General features: G+C 40.2%; 1 protein-coding gene across 11 annotated transcripts in view; it reads left to right on the top strand.

Moving 5' to 3' along the window:
- Window positions 1-11963, top strand: part of mbnl2 (muscleblind-like splicing regulator 2) — a 42735-nt gene extending 30772 nt beyond the window's left edge. For 3 of the 11 annotated variants that reach the window (XM_088013718.1, XM_015002995.2, XM_088013720.1), the window contains exons 6-10: window positions 1411-1464; window positions 1814-1964; window positions 3234-3269; window positions 4299-4393; window positions 7292-7493. In XM_088013718.1, coding sequence (XP_087869844.1) covers window positions 1411-1464; window positions 1814-1964; window positions 3234-3269; window positions 4299-4393; window positions 7292-7306 — 351 coding nt within the window. In that variant the 3' untranslated portion in view covers window positions 7307-7493. Of the gene's footprint in view, window positions 1-1410; window positions 1465-1813; window positions 1965-3233; window positions 3270-4298; window positions 4394-7291 lie in introns of all 11 variants that reach the window. The other 8 variants (XM_015003000.2, XM_015002992.2, XM_015002997.2 and 5 more) reach the window with 8 other exon arrangements.
- The last annotated feature ends 401 nt before the right edge of the window (window positions 11964-12364 follow it).

Below are 12364 nucleotides of genomic sequence, written 5' to 3'. Positions count from 1 at the left end.
GAGGCTCCACAAAGCATTGACTCAGGAAGGCAGAATATAGCTGAAATCCTCCGTTTTTGGATTTTTTTTTTTTTATTCTAAAAAAACAATGGAAATCGTCATTTTTCTTCCACTTGGTGTCGATCGCATAAAGCTTCGATAAAATACGCTGAAGTTTGCGGCTGTAGCAGTAAAAGAAAAGCGAGTTTCTGTTCCCCCCCTGCTTCGCAATCTCTGTATATGCGGCCCTCGCACGCTTCAGTTTATCATCTTTATGACCCAATTCCCAAACTACCTTCAGCTGTTCCGACCTGCGCTAGAGGTGAAGAGGGTTAACCTCGGGACAAGTTGCCGAGTCAGCATCTTTAATCCAATTGTCTTTGAGCCCTCCTCCGCCTGAGCTGCGGCACTTTTATCGCAGCAGATCCATAAAACCTGCGCAGATGCGCCGCTAAAAATAGGGAAAGATCAGTACCTTTAACTCCCAAACGTGTCCACTAGACAATATCGCACTCCGACCGACGCAGTTGCAGTGAGTCGTTTTTTTTTTGTTTTTTTTTTTTTTTGTTTTTGTTGCTGTGCCACGTTATGTGTTGTTTGCCATGCTGTGACCTCCTTCCTCATTGCAAGTCAAGCGCAGCCATCTTTGCTTTTCATGTCACTTTTCAATCAATAGACCATCTTTCATTTGAACTAACCAGTGTTTTGAAGTCTGTTAACACCGCAGCGCATCAGCAATGCATTGTTTGTTAACAACGAGAAACAGTTACACAAGTGAGGGGAAAAAAAAATCCACATACATCAAGCAAGAGGCTTGTGCATGGAGCGTCATATTCATGTGTTTTGTTTTGTTTTGTTTTGTTTTTGCAGCATTCAGGTAAATTAGTCAGCATTTATTCATGTTAATGTCTAAATTTTTACCCCACGTAAACATTTGGAATAAACAGAGCTCCACATTCTGTTATTAAACTCCAACTTGTGTAATTTTTTTCCCAACGTTGAGCTGTTGTTGTTTTTTTTCTCTCGTTTTGGTCAGAACTGCTACAATTGCGCTAATCTCTTATCTAAAATTTTCACATGCGTCGATATCAAATAGATAAACAGCTGTGTTAGTCGTAGGATCTAATATTATAGCTGCCTTATTTTGCTTTTTCTTTATTTTTTTGTTTTGCTTTTGTACTAATTAATATAGTAGCTATGTTTCTTTACAGTTAAATGAAAGCAATTTTTTTGTTTATGTGCATGCCTATTGTTTTGTATGTGGTATACTGGCATTCAGATTATTTTTGTTTTTGTTTTTTTTCCTTCTCACCTATCCACAATGCAATGCTGTCCCCCATGATGCACCTCTGCTTGCTGTTACCTGTATGTTAATACGCTTGACTCCCATTGGCCCACTGCCATCATGTGCTCGCTGCCTGCTAATTAAAGACTCAGTCGACTGCCAAAGCAATGAAGCGACCCCTCGAGGCAACTGTAGACCTGGTACTTGGACCTTTCACCTTTTGCTTTGCATGTAGCTTCTTTAATTGTACTTGTAGCTACTCACAGAATTTAATTTGGCTCTTTTGTTGTTGTGAAACCCAGTAAGACACTTTTTTTTAATGTGTAGACCTTACCTGTGGCATTTCTAGATTGTGTTTTTGTAGCAACGAACGTAAAGCTAAAATAATTCCAGCTGTCTTTAATGTGTTTCCATTTCTTGCCGTTCTTTTCTGGTTTTCTTTTTTGTGCCGTGCATAGAGAAAAATAACACTTTTACAATAATTCTAGTGTCGATTCAAGTGAGTGCGGAGCTCAAATCTTGTGCTTCTGTTTGCGTGTGTGTGTCAAGGCGTTCCCCCACGGCGTCCTCCAGCCGCTACCAAAGAGACCAGCACTTGAGAAGAGCAACGGAGCCAGCTCTCTGTTCAACCCCAGTGTTTTGCACTACCAACAGGCGCTGGCCAACGCACAGCTCCAGCAGCCCGCTTTCTTTCCCACAGGTAAGGTCGATCACTTCATGCACGTGGCACACAGCTGCAGACAGGTCTTGGCGATCAGATTAATCACAAACCCATCTTTTGGAGGCTTCACGGCTACAAAGGAAGTCTGTTTGTTGTCGTGTGGAGCAGCTCTGATTCACTTCCTGTCTATAAAACGTGATAAGTGCCATGTTTTAGGCTCCATTTTGTCTGAATTTTTTTCCAAATTAGTTGAGGTTTTCCTTTTCATTCCAACCCTGAGAAGATACTAAAAACTTTACAACTTGCAAAATTATTCCTGGCTCTGTTTTCTCTCTGCATTTTTGTTTTGTTGGTAAGCCAACACAAAGCAGAAGTCATCTTTTTTGTGAAATTATTTTGTCCACAGCTCAGATAGGAGAAACATTAGTTTTTATTGAAGAGCTGAAAGTAAACTTCTCTTCCTTTAGGGTTTGCACAATGTCTGTTACATTAATTCCCTAATAAGACATGTTTAAGTATTTAGCTCTAACAACACAGAATGTAAAAAAAAAAAAGTTTTTTGCCAAGCAGTATACATAATCTAACCCCTAGGGATCTTATATTTTTAAGCTTTAATTCATTGAAACTATAAATGTTTAAGCTTTCGTATCGGTGGGGTTTGTCCAAAATCTAGAGGGAAAAAAAAAATTCTCACAAGATCTGAAACTGTGTGAAAAGTATCTCAGTTTAATCCAGAACCGGACGGAAAGCTGTGCTTTTTGCTCTGCATGATGCTGCCGTTTTGCTCCCCCCCTTTAGTTTTACTTTTCCTTCCCCTCGTTTGACCTGAAATTTCCATCTCTGCATTCCGTTGAGACGACCCGCCCCTCGGTTAAGCAAGTCGACTCAGTCGCAGTGCTCAGTTGCCACCGGGGGATCCTGCAAAAGTTTACCGTTAATTACTGCAAAAACAGAAAAGCAGAACCTACAGAGCTGAGTCTAAGCTGAACTTTGCACGCATTCATAGCGCCTTGCCTGAAGTTAAACTCCGCGCCGCTCCTGGTTGGTGTCCTCCAGCCTGGGTTTAGTTGCAGCTCCGCCCACTAATGCAGAGCTCCGAGTGAAGAACGCCACTGCTTGCTTTTGTTGACTGCTTCCATTATTAGCTGGCGTCACGGCTGTAACGGTAGCATCTGAGCTGACTGATGCTTTTTGTTTTTGTCTTGTCTAACTTTGTTGTTCTCCTCCTCCTCAATTAACCCATTTCTTCCCTTTTCTCTCTCTCTCTCTCTCTCTCTCTGTCTGTCGTTCTCTGCTTAAACACAACAGGGTCAGTGTTGTGCATGACCCCTGCTAGCAGTCTTGGTAGGTCCTGACGCTGCTCTCTCTCTCTTTCTCTCACTCACACACACACCCACACCCACACACACATGCATTTAGGCTGATTTATGGTCTGCAGCCCTTACAGGTGAGATGAAAAGTCCCTTAAGATATTTTCTGAAGCATTTCTGGATATTTATTGAAGCTAAGTTTGCATCACCTGAAGGAGCTGCAGCTCCAAGCTCTTATTTCCCCACCGACTGACTCTGTTGCTAACGACTGTTTTTGTTTACGATTAAAGTGCTGACTCCTGAGCTCTAATATGGCTTCTGTTTTGCCGTGCCGTGTTAACCAGGAAATTTAAATCAGTTTCCCAGAGAGATTCCACAGAACTGGAAACGCAGTCATCAAAGCGGAGCTACAGCGCCTTGCAAAAGTATTTGCACCTCTAGAGCGTCGCAGTTAAGCCCTACTGTGGGTTGGCCTCGCATTAAATCCCAATTTGGCGTTGAAATGTGATGAAATGTGAAAAAGTCAAATATTGATTGCAAGGCGCTGACTATAAATAAGAACTTTTACCATGTTTTGACAGAATTGCATATTCTTGGCAGTAGCCATGTGGCGTTTTCCTGCTGTTCACTTGGTCAGGCCAACTGGTTTAAATTTGCATCAAAATATGCGTCTTGTTAACTTCTCTGGGAAAGACATAAAACTGATTTTTTTTCCATATAAATTTCTTTACTTGTGATTGTAATCAGCTTCTCTCCTCTTGTTTTTTTTTGTTTGTTTTTTATCCTCCCATGCTGTCCTTCTCTCTTTCTGTCCTCCTGGCTTTGCATTGTGAATGGTTGCATGCCATCTGCCGGTGTAACCCTAACGATGGCTCGCTGGCTCTCTCTCTCTCTCTCTCTCTCTCTCTCTCTCTCCCTCCCTCCCTCCGCCACCGCCATCGACAAAATGTTGCCGTCAACACTCGCCACGACTGTTGCCATGGTTGCCATAATGCTCCACCTACCTGTTCATTGCTACCCCTTCCTTCCCCTCCTTCCTCCCCCTTCGTCCTCAAAAACAAAGTCCCAATGATGTACAGTGCTACGCCTGCTACTGTCTCTGCAGCAACAACTCCTGCCACAAGTGTCCCCTACGCAGCAACAGCACCAGCCAATCAGGTTTGCTCCTTTTAAAGCTTTCTTTTATCAGTCCCTGGAGCTCTGAATAAGTACTGCCTCCCGATAGTGAGCTGCAACAAAACCTGCAGCTTTAGCCATACTCCAGTCATCCATGCGGCTGCACAGGGTGAAAGCCGGTGAGTGGGTGTTTTCCACACAGTTTAAAAGCAGAGGGACGCTACCTGAGTAGCGCCTCTTTTTTCCGGTAAAGACCACAACCCACTCCTAATGAAAAGCACTTCTTCAGAGCTCCCACATTTGCAAGTAGTACTTGTGTTATGTTGCACCACTTCCTGGTTTTGTTTTGCATGTTTTATTTTCCACCTTTCTTGTTGTCTGAAACGATGAGGCCACTTCCATCCGCAGCTGGGACGTCATCTGTACCGCTTGTGTGCGACGCAGACACAGACATTCAAGCAAACACGCACGAAAACATTCCTGCGGCTTGCTTTTAGTAGTAGCCACAGTTGAAACAAGATATTTCTGTACATCGTATCTAAATATCTGGCTCCACTGATGATTAAATAGAATTATTAGATTAAAATGAGTTCCAATCAGTTAACTAATAATGTCCGCTTTGACCTTCTTCCGCTGGTCAGCTTTAAGCAGAGGCAGTTGATACAGAAACAAAGATGGCGGGGACATACAAAAACGGGAATGAGAAATGGTCCAAACGAAAACAACGTGAGAAAACCACAATTTTCTGTTTATTTAGTCAGTACAATATAGCTGACACAAAATAATGTTAAAATCTAGTGACTGTTTTTTTTTTTTCTTAAAAATATTATGAAAATATTATCCTTTTATGTTAAGGAAAGACACTCAACCCTCTTCATACAAGAGAAAATTCAGTATTTTTGTTTCTCTTTGAAATGGGAGCGTCTCAGTTAATCGTAAGCTCGATCAACTTTAGATGAACTCATTACGCTTCTTCTTTGTTTTTCCTGAATGTAAGGTTGATGCGAGAGGTAAATCATGAGAAAACAGTTCCAGGGAAAATATAACCAGAGAAGCCATCAAAAAAAAAAAAAAAAAGGCCTCTGATCAAACGTCAGCCCTCCTGAAAAGACGAACAGCTCCGACCGCCAGGGTGAAGCACGTGCGGCCCCATTTTTAAACCTGGAAATTTCAGGAACGGTGGCAGCACCCCGGCCTCGCTCACACAGCTGGCAGTCATTTACTGCTGGATCCAAGCAGAGGTGCTTTGAGGACACGCAGCAACGTGCTCCACATGTTAAACAGCAACAGTCAGGTGCTTTTTTTTTTCTTTAATCTTTTTCTTTGAGTTTCCCCCCCCTTCTAAGTTTTAGAAAACCATCTTTGACAATCAAATAATTAACAGCAGTGCCTTTATCCCATCTGATGAGAGCGGAGCAACATTTTGCTTTCAAAAAACACAAACAGATATGTGTTGTCCGTTTCTCCATCATCATCAATCAAAGACCCATTACCCAGCGTCGTATTGCTCCTCATAGGCTGGCAGCGCGCGCACTTCCTGTGAGTCACCGTCTCTTCCTGTAATTGGCATGCAGCAGCAGTAGCAGCAGGAAGCAGAGCCACTCTTTAAAGATGCATGTGGGACAAGGAGCTGGAAAAAAGGGGTGACGTCAGCCCTTCGCTGTCTGGCTCCGTTTGCCTCCCACCCAGCAGTTAGGGGCGCACATCATCATCATCATCCTCATCATCAGCTGCGCTGCATACAGTCCTCACCTTGTTTACTCCACTCGCAGTCATGTGGTTTTATCAAATCCAGAACCCTGACTGGTTTTTATTCGTTTTCACCGCCTGACAGCCCTAACGCAGCTGGATTGAATCTCCTTTTAGTATCTGGGTGGTTTCTACCTCGTCTCATTCAGGCCAGAAAATATTTAAGATTCAAATGCTTTGAAAAATGAACAATTGAGGCTGAATGTAACTACTGCAAACACGTCAGATAGTTGCAGACAGCGCGACAGGTTCAGAGTCTGGTCAACTCACGACCAGCGAACCGTTAACGTGACACGACGTGAAGGAGCCAATCACGTCCCTCCATGTCTGAGCATAATATTAACCATGTGCTACCACTGCTGTGTCCCTGGTAACGTCACTACTGCTGCAGGAGCTTTCTAAAGGTGCAGCACCCTCTAGTGGCAGACTATTTTCACTACACATAGAGATTGTTTAACGATTAACTAAAACCATCATCTGTGTCTAGCCACTTTGTTGCTGCTTCTACTTTATTTTTTATTTTTTTTAACGGCTTCCTTCTGCGCTGTGGAGTGTTCGCGTCACACACACTGTGCCGTCCCTATGTTGTGTGTGATGGGATCAGTGGCTCCCATGCTGCTGGCTGAATGCTGTCCACTAACAGGAACCATGCAGTGCTTTGTTCTGCACTGGCTTTCTGCCTGGGTCACCAACATGACTGCAGCCTGCAGCTCCTCTACCTTTACCCCCTTCAAAGATTCTCTCATCTTTGTCTGTCTTTCCTTGTTTGTTTGTTCCCCCCTCACCCCCAAGTGTTGCAGGTCGGCTATTTTAGCCTTTCGAAATGTATTCACACCCTATTTTGACACCCTGTTTTGCACCAACTTCAATATATTTTATTAGAATTTTATTCGAATGTATAGTTTGCTTCATCTAATGAAGTTGTAATTGACGATACCTCAACTACTCTTATGTTGAAGCATAAGAGTAGGACTGCCAGCTATCTATCAAAACTTAATCACATCTACTGTAGGAGTTGTGATGTGGAAGCAGTTAAAACAAAAGAAGAATATTTAAAGTAGAAATTAGAGGAAAAAGAGCTTCAGGTAGCTTAAGATGACGTTATATTTGATTTCTTTTGTAGCTCGTGAACTATTCGATGTAAACTAAAGCGGTCTCTTCCTTTGTTATTTCTGTGTCTCTGGCTTGCAGATCATCCTGAAGTGAGCATCACCAGGGAAACGGAGTGTCACGAAGCTGCACTAGGAAGCCCAAAACAGCCCCTCTGTAAATACTACCTTGCCTCTCCCATAGAGGTCCAGCAACCTGCATGCTAAGAGTGTAACACTTCAATTTAACCACCAGAACTGCAGAGCCGCTGTAACACACACACACATTCACATTGAAAATAAAAGATATACACACATATATATTATATATATATATATCCAGATATATATATAAAATACTGTATGTATTGCTAGAAAACAGAATATGAACATGAAAAAGTCACAAATATTCTTATGTATCGGTGCAGACACACTATAGATACAGTGGAATATCAACTCTTGGATATTTATTTTAGAACTTCAGAGCAGCGTTCAGCCCGACAGCCACACCTTCACGTCCCCTTTGCTGTTTCAAACGATAGCCTGCCCCAGACACCCGACATTTTCTGCCCGGAAACATCTGTCGCCACTAGAGCGCCACGCGCTCGTTCCGTTTTTATTTTTGCCATCGCCCCTGTCGCTGCAGAGTCGCCCCGCTCGCCCTTTATTTGCCGTGAGTTCAGCTTGTTCGCAATGCAGTCCGGACTGGAGAAGCTTGACGAGGCTCGGGCCTGCGCCAAGGGCTCGACAGAAGCTGGAGGGGTTAGCTTCAGTCATACCAAGCCTTTTGTGTGTGTACGTGCGACTGTGTGCGTTGTGTGTGTCGTTGTCAGGAAACTGATGGTCTGCCGGCAGACTGCGACTTTAAGCGAGGACTTGCAACTCCAGGCCTGGTAAATGAGATTTTTTTTTTTTTTTTTTTTTTAGAACCGGGGGACATGTGAGGGACTTAAGTGCTAAATCTAAACATAAAAACAAACAACAACAAAAAGTTTGAAAAAAACAAAACAAAAAAAAACAAAGAAAACGGTGCATTTGACGACACTCGTCAAGCAAAAAGATGACTTGAACTTTGAACTGGAGGGCTATCTGTGACCGTCGGTTGTCCTGTCCAACCCTACTATCACCGATAATCCTGTTTCCATTTTAGAAAACTTGTAGAAGTGCCTCAAAAAAGAAAATTTTAAAAGAAGCTCATCGACGACACATAAAGCATCCAGGGTGTGGATCACTAAGAGTCACAAAAAAAGCCCCACCGGCTGTTAAATCCATACGGACTCTTTTCGGGGAAAGACATTACACTTCACGTTGCCGGTCGGGGTGAGGGTTGGGGGACAACTTCCCCGGCAACGGCTACTTTTACATCACAAGTGACTTCACTGCAAGGAGAGAATTTCAAGGATCGACAAATCAAAACTAGCATTGTAGAATGTTTGGTGACGTTTCACGGTGTATCCGTCGTTTCTTACATCGGTTTCAGTAGTTTACATGAGGAAAGTGAGTGAGAAAAACAACGTATTGTAAACTGTGTAATGTATGTAAAGTGTCTGTTATTTTGACAGTTTCTATTCACGGTTCTAGAAAAATGTATTCAGACTTATTTAAAGAAGTTGTGTTGTGTCTACTATCAAGGTGTGTTTGACCCTCCGCCTCCTGTAACAAGTGTTCATTTTTCAAGGCCAAGACAAGAAAAATATCATTTGGGTTTGATTTCCTTTTTTTTTTTTTTTTTTTTTTTCTTGAAGTTTTTCTCCATTTGATCAAAAATTCTGATGTAATCTCATGGTGCTTGATCAACACTGACAATCCACAATCGAAACAGTTTGTTTTCATGCACATTGTGACCTGTATGTACACCGTAGCAACAATGATGTAATAATGGCCAATAACTGGATTTAGGTCATTTTAAACATAATATTGTTGTGAAGCATTTGAGCCAATAACCCAACATAACACCTTATGTCATCCAGCATAAGTGTTTATAAGTGAATAACAAAGCAACTGGGAAAAATTGGCTTTATTTGCGATAATTGTAGTCCTGTTTATGCAGGTATTGCCGCCCCCCAAAAAAACTCCCAACGTAGGATTCTTGACACCTAAAAGGTTCCCTATAGAAAAAAATTGCTATAAAAATGATATAAGTGCTAAGTTTGACTAATCAGAAAGCGTTCATTTTCAACGATTTCTTACATTTTTCTCATTAAATTAAATTTTTTTAAATTATATAAATTGTGTAGTGCAGAGTGGAATGATTTGGGCGATGTGAAGGTTTGAACTAGACAATTTTGTGTTGCAATAATTTATTTCTATGCAATAGCACAACAAAGTACAACAAATGGGTTCCATTTAGACCCCTTTATCTGTTGTGCTGCCAACTAGTGGCTGAATATGTATTCCCATGAAAATAAAAATTATAATAACCCCTTAAATTTTTAAAATGTGTATAAGGAATTAGTTTTTTGTGGCAGAAATTCTAAATAAAGTATATTGCTATTTAAATATACAGTTAACATAAGATGAAATGGGAACCAATTTGGGTAAGGATGTAACTTTTAACTTTTTGAGGTTTAAGGGGAAGTGAGGTGGAGATTTTTAGCAATCATTCAAAGTGTTTCTATTTGGAAAATTCCATATAACACTGACAAAAATATCAGCAATTAAAAAATGAAAAGTGACTAAAAGGGAACAATTGGGTCTACAGAAGTTAATGCTATGCTAATAGCGTGACAACTAATTATGCTATTAGCAAAATGTCACATTAATGGCCCACAAACTTAACATTTTTTTTCCATTACTCTTTCATAACATTTAAAATGGTATTTGTTGCGCTGCTGGTCATTATTACCTTATCGGTTGCTACTCACCCTTTTGTGAAAGGTGGTAAATTGTCCTATTTTGTTGTAATTTATCTTGCGTCACTCTAGGTGAGGTTTTACTCAGAAATGATGTTGTAAACTATCCTGTTTTGAGATGAATGTAATTTATTGAGCTGTGCAGCGTTTCTGCACGGATCGTTTTGTTTTTTTTGTTTTTTTTTAAAGGCCAAGCCCTCCGTCGAGTCGGCAGATGAGGAGTCACGCTGCGGCGGGGGGGGGGTGGCTTGAAAAGCTCTCCCCCAGCGACGGAACTGGAAACATTTCTGGATCTTTCTCGCCCTCTCGTCGAGGTTAAAAAGAAAAAAAAAATTTGGAAAAAGATCACAGCGTAGTACTAAAGTTGCTTGTGTTACTGAGGAGGGTGGGAGAAAAAGTTTATTGTATAGATGACGTTTTACCAACGAAAAAAGTGAAAGGAAAAAAATTTTTTGAAAAAGATGTACTTTTCACTCTAGTATGATAGTATTTCATAACAATATTAAGTTGTTGCAGTGGCAACCAAATGTTACAGTTACTAAAGTTTGGTATTTTTGTAAATGACATTAAGTTCATTTTTGTTCGTTTTGTTTTTTTTGTTTTTTTTTTGCTAGAACACTGTACACAAGGTAGATTGTAAAGAAGATATGAACATTTCTTATTCAATGAGAATATGACAGTGACCTGATATTTTCACTAGCAAATAACAGCCTCTATACTGACTGTAACACTTCTAGATTTAAAATCATCAATGTTATATAGATTACATATAAATATGAATATATATATATATGTAAGAACTAAATATTCTATAAATTATTAAGTTCAGATGTAAAACTCCTCCCCTGACAAAGGACCTTTAAGTTCCACACTGAGACGTTTTATTTGAAGCGTATTTATCCGTAGATTTTAGGATTGCACTTTTTTTTGTTTGTTTTTCCACTTCCTTTAGACTTCAAAGGCATCAGTAATTAATTCAACATATTGTTGCATGGGAAAATATTTTTCATTACTTACTAAACGATAACATACTGAATGTTTTTAAAGAGAAACAAAAGAAAAAAAATATGTCTGCAGCAATCTTGTGTATGGGATCCCTTTGAGGCGTAAGGTTTGCTGTCGTTGATGGTTTTAAAAAAAAGAGAACTGGGAAGACAAAAAAAAAGGAGAAATGTAAGCACTTTCTGAGCAGTTGGTCAACTGAGCAGACTCAGCTTATCCAAACACTTTGCCTTATCTTGAGTCCATCGTGCTTGAGGTTTTATGTTTTTAAGAGCTCTTCTGAAATTTATTAAAAACGACTTGAACGGTCTCACTTCTCAAATCCCTTCCGGAGTTTCATTTCAAATGTGATTCTTTATATCCGAGGTCGTTTTAATTTTCCTTAAAGGTTTTAATGTGTGTGTCATGAAGCCAACTGGGAGCACTGCAAACCGAACTGGTCTCCCGGAGTACGTAGTAGCCATGTTGGGTCCCATTGTAAGGCAATTATGTATTACATAATACAGCTTATGTAATACATAATACATAAGCTGTATTATTACAATACAGCTTATGTAATAAGCTATGTATTACAGCTTATTGCATAAGCTGTAATACATAGCTTATTACAGCTTATGTAATAAGCTTATTACATAAGCTGTAATAAGCTTATGACAGCTTATTACAGCTGCCATAAGCTGTAATTCACAGCTTATGACAGCAGAGGGCACTACAGTAGAGACCTCAGAGTTGCAGTCTCCTTTACACAGTTAAACTGACAATAAGACCCTCTTTGGATTCATAGTTTTAATGTAATCCTTTTAAATGTATTCTTTTGCATATATTTTGTGCTATTTTATGTTTATATAGTCAGTTGTTTCTTTGGTTCCAGCGAGATAGTGTAAAATCTATTGAGAGAACGAAATAAAGAAAATGAAATTATCTTTGTTTTGCCCTGTTTGTGTGTGTGTGTTTTTTTATACATTTAATAAAAAGATGTTTTTAAAGGAAACTAGAAACATATGAAACCAGCAGGGTTCCGACGTCTTTTCTCTGGAATCTGTTTGTTCTGCCATTTTCCCTGAAGTGCCACAGTTGGACCCAAACTCCCACCGCCATAAAAACTAAACATTGGGCATTGAGTGGATTCAGAACTGCATGGATTTAGGAATGCCTGAGAGTTGATCAGTTATGTTTTTATGACATATTTTAAGACATGAAGAAGCCAAAGACTAGTACAAGTAAGATTTTTGCATAATTTCTTTTTATTTTGGGGTCATTTCCTGTGACTTTAGTAGAGCAAAATAAAAACAAAAATAGATTTTCTATGAGGGGTTACTAAT

This window comes from Poecilia mexicana, unplaced genomic scaffold (assembly GCF_051168715.1).
Source record: "Poecilia mexicana isolate PSO_F unplaced genomic scaffold, ASM5116871v1 scaffold_2, whole genome shotgun sequence".
NCBI lineage: Eukaryota > Metazoa > Chordata > Actinopteri > Cyprinodontiformes > Poeciliidae > Poecilia > Poecilia mexicana.
Note: the sequence above shows the minus strand (reverse complement) of the source record. Positions and strands in the feature narration are given on the sequence as shown.